This window comes from Solanum pennellii, chromosome 1 (assembly GCF_001406875.1).
Source record: "Solanum pennellii chromosome 1, SPENNV200".
Taxonomy (NCBI): domain Eukaryota; kingdom Viridiplantae; phylum Streptophyta; class Magnoliopsida; order Solanales; family Solanaceae; genus Solanum; species Solanum pennellii.
The window spans coordinates 73,809,272-73,821,888 of NC_028637.1; the positions used below are offsets into that span (position 1 = coordinate 73,809,272).

A 12,617-nucleotide genomic window follows, 5' to 3' on the forward strand; every position below is an offset into this window, starting at 1 on the left:
ATTCTTATTACCTTTATTTATAAAAAAATATTTTACAAAATTAATTCAATATTTTGGGAAATTATCATATATTTTTAATGTGAAATATTTTAACTATCTTTTCACAACTTCTAAATTTGATATATTGAAAATAATATTAATAATTCACAATTATTTTAAATAAATAGATTATTGCATTTATATAAAAAAACGTTTCATATATTTTAACATGATAAAAAGAAATTCATTTATATATAAAATCCTTTATTAAAAAAACTAATAAAAAGATATGTAAAAACGGTAGTCTATATATCTATTGTTAACTTTTAAAATTGCCATAAAATAAAAAATGTTAAGAATTGCAAACACAAAAAAGAATTCGTAATGTAAACACTAAAAATAAAAATTGCATATACTATAAAAACATTGCAAAATATTACACTTACAAAAATTATAATTTTAAAATCTAATTAATCTTTATTTAGAAAAAAACTTTTTTTATCCAATTAAACAAGGAATTTTAAAGAGAAAAAACATAAAGTGACACCTGAAGTTATCTCGAATTTTCAAAAAAAATTTAAATTATGCAAACATGCTATTACCCCCCTAAACAATCATGAACTGATATTATTACATAATTTTTTGTCCATCTGGCATGGAGAGTGTATGCACTCTTTTAAAGAACGTGAACAAACTAAAAACATGAATATAATTTTATTTTTACAAGTATTTTGATATAAAATACATTTTCTTGTTTTTCTTATTATTTTAACCTTTTTACCTTATTAATTCTCTCTTTTTCTTTCTTCCTTCTTCTTCAAAAATTAGTTGTCATTTTCATTGTAACTTCTCACTTTCAATGTCATTTTTTATCATAACTCCATCCCTTTTTTACTACTATTAGTTTAACTATCTTCAACTTTAAAATTATATCTAAATATTTTATTACATTCTAACAATTTGATAACCCACTAGATTTCAAGATGATTAGGAGGTATTATTTATATTTTTTAAATCCAAATTTCACATAAACTTTTTCAATTTTTGGAGAATTCTGATTTTTTCAAAATTATTATTTCTAGTTTTGAAGTTATATGAAATGAGATAAACTAATTGATGATACTTTCAAAATTTTGATTTTTCTTAGAAAAATAATTAGTTTTATCATCAATAACAGAAAATTAGAAAGTAGTATAATTTTGAAAGAAAGGAATTTGACCGAAGAAGAAGAAGAAGAAGAAAATGGAGGGGCTCATCTTGACGTAAGGGTGAGGTGAAGTGAGGGTGGGAGGTGAAGAAGAAGAAGAAAAAAAGAAAGAAAATGAAGGGAAGGGTAACTTGAAAGTAGAAGTGAAAGATGAAGAATTTAAAGTGAAATTAAAATTAAAGCAATAACACTAAAATAAGTCAAAAAGTAAGAGAGAGAAATAAAGAAAACTTAAAATTTTAAAAAAATGTAATATATTTAAAATTCAATTAACACATGTCACACAATGATTGATATGTGATAACCACTTGCTATTAAAGTCATGTATTGATCGAAAACTAATGTAATAATATATTATTTGTTATAAAACTATAGAATAAGAAGAAGAAACTAGAGAGAAAAGAAGAGAAGACTTGTTATTTCTCTTGATGAATGAATTTACAATGAAGAGGAGCACTCTATTTATAGGAGAAATCTAACTTGGTCCCCAAGTAGGAGGACTCTTTAATCATATCCTAAAAAGGACTGCACATGATAGACATTCACTATAATACAAATACTTTATAACACTCCCCCTGAATGTCTAATTCATAGATGATGTGCCTCGTCAAAAACCTTACTAAAAAAAAACTTTAAGAAAAGAAAAACTCTAGTAAAGGAAAAGAGTACACATATCTATTAATACGCATCTAGGCTGCCTCATTAAAAACCTTACAAGGAAAACCCAGTGGGACAAAACCTCGTAAGGGAAAAAGAGTACAGCGCGTATTCACTCCCCCTAATGAGAACATTAATCCAGAGACTTGAATCTTCGCATTCCAAGCTTGTGCACCATCTTCTTGAAAGTTGCAGTTGGTAGAGACTTGGTAAATAGATCAGCCACATTGTCACTTGAACGAATCTGTTGCACATTTATATCACCATTCTTTTGAAGTTCATGTGTATAGAAAAGCTTCGGTGAAATGTGCTTTGTTCTATCTCCTTTTATGAATCCTCCCTTAAGTTGTGCTATGCATGCTGCATTATCTTCATATAAAGTGGTGGGTACTTTATCACATTTCAAACCACATTTCTCTCGAATGAGATGTATCATAGACCTTAACCACACACATTCTCTACTTGCTTCATGAATAGCTATTATTTCAGCATGATTAGATGAAGTGGCTACGATGGACTGCTTTGTAGATCTCCAAGATATGGCAGTCCCCCCACATATAAACACATAGCCTGTTTGGGATCGAGCTTTGTGTGGATCAGATAAATATCCTGCATCAGCATAACCAACAAGATTTGGGCTACAATTAACAGAATAAAATAAGCCCATATCAGTTGTCCCTTTAAGATATCGCAAAATGTGTTTGATCCCATTCCAATGTCTCCTAGTAGGAGCAGAACTATACCTTGCTAACAAGTTAACAGCAAAAGCTATATCAGGCCTTGTAGTATTAGCAAGATACATTAGTGCACCAATTGCACTAAGATATGGTACTTCAGAACCAAGAATTTCTTCATCCTTTTCTTGAGGTCGGAATGGATCCTTATTCACATCAAGTGAACGAACAACCATCGGAGTACTTAATGGATGCGCTTCATCCATACAGAATCTTTTCAACACTTTTTCTGTGTAGGCAGATTGATGAACAAAAATACCATTTGTCAAATGCTCAATTTGCAAACCAAGACATAATTTTGTTCTTCCCAGATCTTTCATCTCAAATTCATTCTTTAAATAATCAATTGCCTTTTGAAGCTCTATTGGAGTTCCAATAAGATTTATGTCATCAACATAAATAGCAAGTACAACAAATTCCGATATTGTTTTCTTTATAAAGACACATGGACAAATTGCATCATTTGTATAACCTTCCTTAATTAAATACTCACTAAGACGGTTATACCACATGCGCCCAGATTGCTTCAAACCATATAATGATCTTTGCAATTTAATTGAATACATTTCTCGAGATTTTGAATTACATGATTTAGGCATCGCAAATCCTTCAGGAATTTTCATGTATATCTCATTATCAAGTGATCCATAAAGGTAGGCTGTAACCACATCCATCAAATGCATTCCAAGTTGCTCATGGACTGTGAAACTAATGAGATAACGCAATGTTATTGCATCCATAACGGGTGAGTATGTCTCTTCATAGTCGACGCCAGGCCTTTGAGAAAATCCTTGTGCCACAAGGCGTGCTTTATACCTTTGTATTTCATTTTTCTCATTTCTTTTTCGCACAAAAATCCATTTGTAACCAACAGGTTTAATACCATTAGGTGTTTGAACTATAGGTCCAAAAACTTCACGCTTGGCAAGTGAATTCAACTCTGATTGAATTGCTTCTTGCCATTTTGGCCAATCATTTCGTTGTCGACATTCTATAACAGATTGAGGTTCATGATCCTCATTATCTTGCATGATATTTGTTGCAACATTATATGCAAAGACATAATCAACCACTATTTCTGATCGATTCATATTAGTTTCAACATCTTTTAAATTTATGGATAGTTCATTATTTCCTTGAGTTTCAAGTTCATTGATTCTTTCATGAATATCAGACTTATTCAAATTTTGAACTTCCATATGAGATTCTTTCATAGTGTCATCTTGACATTTAATCTTTCTTTTTCTAGGATTTTGATCCTTAGACCCCAATGGTCTACCACGCTTTAGGTGTGTTTTTGACTCATTAGCTATGACACTAGTGGATGGTCCTTTAGGGACATCAATTCGAATTGGGACATTCTCTGCAGGAATATGTGATTTAGTAATCCTTTTCAAATCTGTAAATGCGTCTGGCATTTGATTTGCAATTTTCTGCAGATGAATAATCTTTTGTACTTCTTGTTCGCAAGTAGAAGAATATGGATCAAGATGAGACAATGATAAATTTTTCCACAAAATTTCTCGTTTCATTTCACTATTCTCTCCCCCTAATTTTGGGAAAACTGTCTCATCAAACCGACAATCTGCAAATCTAGCAGTAAACATGTCTCCAGTCAATGGTTCAAGATAGCGTATAATGGAGGGTGACTCAAACCCAACATATATTCCTAACCTTCTTTGAGAGCCCATCTTAGTGCGGTTTGGTGGTGCCACAGGCACATATACAGCACTTCCAAAAATTCTTAGATGGGATATATTAGGTTCTTGACCCATAACCAATTGCAATGGAGAAACCTTATGATAACTTGTCGGTCTGAGACGAATAAGTGTTGCAGCATGCAAAATTGCATGTCCCCACACAGAAGTGGGCAACTTAGTTTTCATAAGCAATGGTCTTGCTATTAATTGCAAACGTTTAATTAATGATTCAGCGAGACCATTCTGAGTATGAACATGAGCAACGGAGTGTTCAACTCTTATCCCAATTGCTAAACAATAATCATTAAATGATTGGGATGAAAACTCTGCAGCATTATCAAGACGAATGGACTTAATCTGATTATCAGGAAAGTGTGCCCTTAACCTTATTATTTGTGCCAATAATTTTGCAAATGCCAAGTTACGAGATGACAATAGGCACACATGAGACCATCTAGAAGAAGCATCTATTAGAACCATAAAATATCTAAATGACCCACTAGGTGGGTGAATAGGTCCACAAATATCCCCATGTATACGTTCCAAGAACGCAGGGGACTCAATCTTAACTTTCATTGGTGATGGTCTCACAATTAACTTGCCTTGATAACAAGCAGTACAAGAAAATTCACCATTTAAAAGAACTTTTAGGTCTTTTAGTGGATGTCCATTCGAATTTTCTATAATTCGTCTCATCATTATTGACCCAGGATGTCCTAGACGATCATGCCAAAGTACAAATGTATTGGAATCAGTAAACTTCTTATTTACTATAAAATGTGCCTCAATTGCACTAATTTTTGTCCAATACAAGCCAGAAGATAAAGCATGGAACTTTTCTATAACACATGTCTGCCCAGAGACATACTTGGTGATACCAAGATATTCAAGATTTATTTCATCCATTGATTGGATATGATAACCATTTTCACGGATATCTTTAAAACTCAACAAGTTTCTCTTAGATTTTGGAGAAAACATAGCATTATTAATGATGAGTTTAGTTCCCTTGGGCAAAATTACAATGGCTCTTCCAAAGCCCTCAATCATATTAGTACTACCAAAAATTGTAGTAACATTTATTTTTCCCATACTTAAATGAGAAAAATATTTCTTATTTTTGAATATCGTATGTGTTGTACCAGAATCAATCAAACAAATATCTTCATATTTCGATAATATGTTCTTAGAATTATCCATATCTTCACATGAAATGACATACACAAAATAAATATATATTAAATATTAGTGTTGTCAAAAGGGTACAATATATTCAAAGGAATAAATTAATGATTAAATATTAGAAATTGAGCCTTAATTTATTGTTTCCTCTAAGTCAAAAACGAGTTGTTTGGAAAATAAAATAAAATCATTATTTAATCCTAGTTAATAACAGACTGCATGTTTTTAACATTAGATCAAGTTAAAGACCTAATATAATACAAACACGTGATAAAGTTTAGTATTTGACTAACTCTATCATATTAGAATCATATAAATAAAACAATGAAAAATATATATTATTTTATTAAGAATTAAGGAACAAGCTAATGAACGACTAAACTAATTTAAAATACTAATATTCATGAAAACAACTATCATTACATGAAATTTATTAATAAATACTACAAAAAAAAATATCACTCTTCCATGTTCACAGAACCATCACCAATTAAGTGATCTATTTTTCCTTCAGGATGTGCGAAGAAATCTGCTATATCCAAGTGAGTGATGTCAACTTGATTTTCAGAGATAAAATTTGCCTCAGGATTTTTCTCTTTCTTCTTTAGTGATTCTTGATATAGCTCAACCAAGTGTTTGGGAGTACGACAATCACGTGCATAATGACCTCTTCCACCACATCGAAAACAACCTTCCCTAGTTGCTTCACGTTTCTCATCCTTTCTTTTTTCCTTTTTATTTGATGAATGATTAATGCCAAGATTAGAATTACGTTCTTGACCATAATCACGACCACGTCCACGTCCACGACCACGTCCACGTCCACGATTAGGACCGCGACCTTTTCCACGCCTAGCATGGTGGGCGTACGCCTCATTCACTTCAGGAAGTGGTTCAGATCCAGTAGGTCGATTCTCATGATTTTTCAATAATAAATCATTATTTTGCTCGGCCACAAGAAGATGAGAAATTAGTTCAGAATACTTTTTGAAACCTTTCTCTCGTTATTGTTGCTGCAAGAGCACATTCGAGGCATGGAAAGTGGAGAATGTCTTTTCCATCATATCAATCTCACTAACCGTTTCTCCACATAATTTCAATTGAGAAGTGATTCTGAACATGACAGAATTATACTCATGTATAGACTTAAAGTCTTGTAGCCTTAGATGCATCCAATCATATCGTGCCTTTGGATGTATGACCATCTTCAAGTGGTCAAATTTTTCTTTTAGGTTTTTCCACAAAACAAGTGGATCCTTAACTGTCAGATATTCGATTTTCAGAATCTCGTCAAGATGATGACGCAAGAATATCATTGCTCGTGCACAGTTTTGATTTGATGCCTTATTTTCTTCTTTTTTGGTGTCTCCAAGACCCATTGCATCAAGGTGGATTTCAGCATCCAACACCCATGAGAGGTAGTTCCTGCCCGAACTTTGGAGGGCAGTGAACTCTAGTTTTGTAAGATTGTCCACTAAAATTAAAAACAAAAGAATAAATAATACTTTTATTAATTCTTCAAATCTAACCTTCACTTTTGAGAAATTAGAGTCTCGTGCTGATAACGTGTTATAAAACTATAGAATAAGAAGAAGAAACTAGAGAGAAAAGAAGAGAAGACTTGTTATTTCTCTTGATGAATGAATTTACAATGAAGAGGAGCACTCTATTTATAGGAGAAATCTAACTTGGTCCCCAAGTAGGAGGACTCTTTAATCATATCCTAAAAAGGACTCCACATGATAGACATTCACTATAATACAAATACTTTATAACATTATTGAAATTGTTTAGGGAGTAATAGGACGCCCGCATAGTTAAGGTGTCTTTTTGAAAATTCGAGACAATTTCATGTGTCACTTTATGTCTTTACTCAATTCTAAAACTTTTTTTTCATGCTGCTAAAAATTAGGATTTGAAACTATTAACCAATTCATTTTTAATTTTGAATTTTAAACAACCAATTATATAAATAAGTTACAAATAAGTCCTAATTAAATATAACTCAACCAACAACCTCTCAATCATATTCATATGTTTTATGATACAATTCAAATTCAAATTTATAATATTCAACACAAATTTTGATTAAATCTAATATGGCGGTTGTATTAATTAGGATTATTTTTACATTTATATCAATTTTATATTATATTTTTACACAAATTTAATACGAAAAAAATATTTCAAAAATATTATGATTTTAACTAAAACATATATAGAAAATGTATTAACATGCTATTTAATTTCATCACATCCAATAATTTTATATAGAATGTCATTATTAAAACAATTAACAATTTTTTTATTGATATACCATAAAAAGAATAAAGTACAAACACATACAAATATATGAAGCATTTCATATTTTATCGAAAAAAATTATCATAAAATTAATAGTATACTTAGAAAAGTTTCACCATAATAAATTATAGAACTAAAAGCGTAGCTGATACATTTATAGATGTAATATTTTACATAATGAAATAAATTATGTACTTGTTATGAAACTATATGAATTTAGAAGAAGAAGAAAGTAGGGAGAAGAGAAAAGACTTCTTATTTATCTTGAAGTATATTCAGGATTCATAAATCTTTCACAAATCTTATTTACAATGAAGGAAAAACCCTTTATTTATAGGAAGAATCTTACTCGGTTCCCAAGTAGGATTCTTAACCATGTCCTACAAGGACTCCACATAATTAGACATTACAAATTGTTTATAACAGTACTAATAATATTAATTTAATATGCTCAAATAAATAAGTTAATTTTTATTGTTATTATATTATTATAAATTAAATTATATTACACATTAAATTCTATTAGTTATTTTTAATTGTAAAATTATTACATTTAAAATTATCCGTGCAACGTGCGGACATGTATACTAGTTACATTAATACAAAAATAATTAACATGTGTAATGACGGTTAAGCATTTCATAATTAGTGGGTTGATTCAAAAATTATGTAAATGTTATTATTTTAATTACAAATTATGGATGGAGTAATGGTTCCTAAAATTTAGGTAACCGATTAAACAGAGTTATTATTTTTAAAGAAAAAATAAATATTAAAAGGGCAACATTTATATATAGCAAATAAAAAATTCATATTTGTATGCTATAGCAAAGTTTGCATAATTGCGCTCCATAGCAAATATATGACTGTATAATTCGCTATACATATACAACTGTATAATTCGCTGACCTAAATTGTATAATTCGCTGGCTTCACTATACATATACAATTGTATGATTCGCTGGCCTAAATTGTATAATTCGCTGGCCTATTTCGCTGCAATTGTATAATTCGCTGGCCTATTTCGCTGCAATATGGGTATAAAATTTGCTTTGCATACAATTGAATCGAAGTAAAATGTTTGTATATTGTATAATTATAAGTGTATACGAAGAAGATATAAGTTTTTCTCTCGCTTTTTACAAAAACAGAAACACAATTTATACACTTCTGTTGTATAAAGCGAGAGAAAATTGTATTTCACTGCAATTGTATAATTCGCTGGCCATTTTCGATTCAATATTTGTACAAAATTTGCATTTGTAACAATTGAGTCGAAGTAAAATGTTTGTAAATTGTATAATTAAGTGTATAGCACGAAGATATACGTTTTTGCATTAGTATATACAATTTTCTCTCGCTTTATACAAAATAAAATATAATTTATACACTTGTGTTGTATAAAGCGAGAGAGGCGAGTAGAGGGAGACTGACGAGCGAGAATGGGAGAGTGGCGAACGAGAGTTTTGGGAGAGAAGCGACTGACAAACTATGGCAAACGTTTGTAATGGGGCACAATTAAATCAAACAGTAGCTACTCCATTTATTTTAGGTTATTACTTTGCTATTATATACAATTATCCCATATTAAAAATATAAAAGAATAAAATCGCAACGTATATTACGTCAAAATAAATCATGAATTATATATTTTTTTCACCAATTTTTAATCATGTTTTAAAAGAAAATTCGAACACTTTTAACTATTTATTAATCGTTGATATTTGTTTATACTTGCTAAATTAATATTTGTTTATGCCTATTAGTTTTCAAAGAAATCCCTTCATAAATTTTATATAAATGAATACGTTAATGAAATATTTAAATAAACACTATTACTTCATAGTCTAATTATTATACATGTTAGATAAAGACAAATTATTAGGGAACAATTACTTCATTATATTTTCTTTGCAGAATGATTGGTGCTTAATGTGCCACATTTGAATTTTTATTTTTATTTTTTATTTTAATATATTGTTAAATGTTATAAAATGAAGCTCATAAAAATATAATCATAAAGATAAGAAGACAAGAAAGTAGATAGAAGAAGAAGAAATTTTTTCTTATTCAAGTATATGTAAGTCTCATCTGTATATCATACAATAGTATATGAATAACCCTATTTATAGGTTGAGAAATCACTCCAAAAGTCACCATATTAATTATCATAATAAATAGATACATTCTTATCCAAAAGGTTCACGAAACCTAGTGAATATGGATGGTTGTTCATGTACTAACTTTATGGACTATCAACTCATTCAATGTATTTATAACACTCCCCCTTGGAGGTCCATAGATAATGTGCCTCGTTAAAACCTTACTAGGAAAAACCCTGTGGAAAAAAATTCTAGTGAAGGAAAAAGAGTACACATATCTTTTGCTACGCACTATTTGTTGCCTCATTAAAAAACTTGCCAGAAAAACCCAGTGGAAAAAACCTCGGTCAAAGGAAAAAGAGTGCAACGCGTATTATACTCCCCCTGATTAAAACATCACTTAATTTCTTGTGATGATGTCTCCAATCTTCGTACATTATGGTTGGTATATTCTTTTTCAAAGAAAAACCACACATTTCCTGAATATGGTGTGTCATTTATCTCAATTAGACACACTTTCAACTTGCTTCATGGAGGGCTTTTATTTCTGTGTAGCAACATTTGATTTATTGATAGCCAGAATATTATTGTGCCTCCACATGAAAACAAAAAGCGTGTTTAAGATCGTGCTTTATGCGGATCAGATAAATATTCTGCATCTGCAAAAACAATCAATTTTGTCTTGGATTCCTCGGAATAGAATAAAAACATAACTCTGGTCCTTCGAGGATATTCAATCATGTGCTCAACACCATTTCAATGTCCTTTTATCGGGGAGAAACTGAATCTTGCCAGTAAATTTGCAAAACAAATATCTGATTATATTGTTAGCAAAATGAATGTGATTTATCCATATAAAAAAAATATCAAACATATCTGTGTATGTGCACTGATAGACAAATATTTCATTTGTCAAATTATAAATCTGTAGGTCAAGACAAAATACTGTCTTACCAAGACCTTTTCATAAAATATAAGGACAATTAGGGTCATTCTTTTGTACCCTTTTATTCCTTGACTATTTCAATTCATATAAGGATTCTTGAAGCTTTATTGAAAAAGTTTCTTTCAAACTCTTATATGCTTCAGACACCTCGATTGTTTCAAGGATTTTCATATAACTTTTATTGTCTAGCTAGACATTACAATTATTCATTACATGCATTCAAGTTTTTCATATGTTGCCAGATCAAAACAAACCTCATTGCATCCACCAAAGGAGAAAACATCTCCAATAATGTCAGGATTTTTGCGATAAACTTTTATGCCCCAAGGCACAAATTGTACTTGATATATTACGATTATACCATCGCACAATAATTTATCGTACCCCACTGACATTATACCTTGATTTGTGGACTACCAATCCAAAATGTCACTTTTCTAAGTGAAACAAAATATACTTGAATTGTGCATTTTACTTGGTCAACCATTTATCTGTCCACACTATATGACAGATTTGAATTCAAGATCCTCGTCACAATTTATATCATTGAGCGCTACCTCTATCAAAGATACCGTCGATGTTTATTTGATATCGATTCCAATATGACATAACTTATTTAGATCTCTTCATTTTTCATCATTTTCAGGTACCTGAACCTTTTTCAAGGTTTTATGAATTGTTATGTCGTGGTGCTCTCTTATAGCACTTGCCTCATTTTTATGACCATATTGATCATTTGTTCCTCTCCTTCTTCAAGGAATTTTATATTTGGAACCGATTGGTCTATTACGCTTCCGGCGTATCATAGACTCTGTCCTTCAAGGACTTCACATTGGAGCATTTGCAGCTGAATTATATCATAGGGTCAGTGCATTTATCTGGCAACTGATTTGCAACATTATGCAACTGAATTATCCCTTGAACGTTAAGTTCACATATTTATTTAATAAGGATCTAGATAATTCATAATTAACATCACACATAATTTTCAGTTGTCAATCATCTCTCCTCCTAATGTTAGAAAATCTAACATTCATTCCAACCTTATTTGTAAGTTCATCTTTGTGCGTGGTGGAGCAATTAAAAGATAACAACATTTTATATGAAAATTATATGGTTCCTGACCCTAAACCAATTTTAATGGGGAAACCTTGTTGGTTTGATGCATATATGTGTTGCTACATGTTAAATAAAATTATCTCATACCAAATCTTATTTGGGAGTTTTGTTCTCATAACCATGATTTAGCTACAATTGGAGGCATACAATTCTGCTAAATCAACCAGCATTATTAATATAATTTCATAGTTTGGAACTGTGCTCTCAATTTTAACAATTCGAGCAAACAACCTTACAAAAACCAATTGTAAGTTGACAACAAAAAAGTATGTGACCATCGCATAGATGCATCGATCATATAGTTGCAAATGGTCCACATGGCAGGTGAACGGGACCATATTCACCCTTTTATATGTTCCAAAAATTTTAGGGGATTACCATCCCAACCTTAGCTGGTACAATGATCATTTTATCAAGAGAACAAGCAACACAAGTGTCACGACCCAAACGGGCCGCGACTGGCACCCACACTTAATCTGCCATGTGAGCGAACCAACCAATCCAATTCCCAACATTTGTACCATAATAAACAGAAAATTAATGCGGAAGACTTAAAACTCATTAATGAAAATCAATTAAATAACTTATAAAAACTCAATACTATTTATTCCCAAAACCTGGAAGTCATCACCACAAGAACATCTATCCTCAAATTACTAATCTAAGAGTATCTAAAAAGCTAAAATA

The 12,617-nt window shown here is 30.8% G+C and overlaps 1 protein-coding gene across 1 annotated transcript in view; it reads right to left on the minus strand.

Annotated features, from left to right (window-relative positions):
* Window positions 1-5,917: 5,917 nt before the first annotated feature.
* The window catches only part of LOC107023015, a 29,864-nt gene continuing 23,164 nt past the window's right edge, over window positions 5,918-12,617 (minus strand). The window contains exons 2-4 of the mRNA XM_015223578.1: window positions 6,539-6,933; window positions 6,106-6,373; window positions 5,918-5,988 (exon numbers count right to left, since the gene is read on the minus strand). Coding sequence (XP_015079064.1) covers window positions 5,918-5,988; window positions 6,106-6,373; window positions 6,539-6,933 — 734 coding nt within the window. The remainder of the gene's footprint in view (window positions 5,989-6,105; window positions 6,374-6,538; window positions 6,934-12,617) is intronic.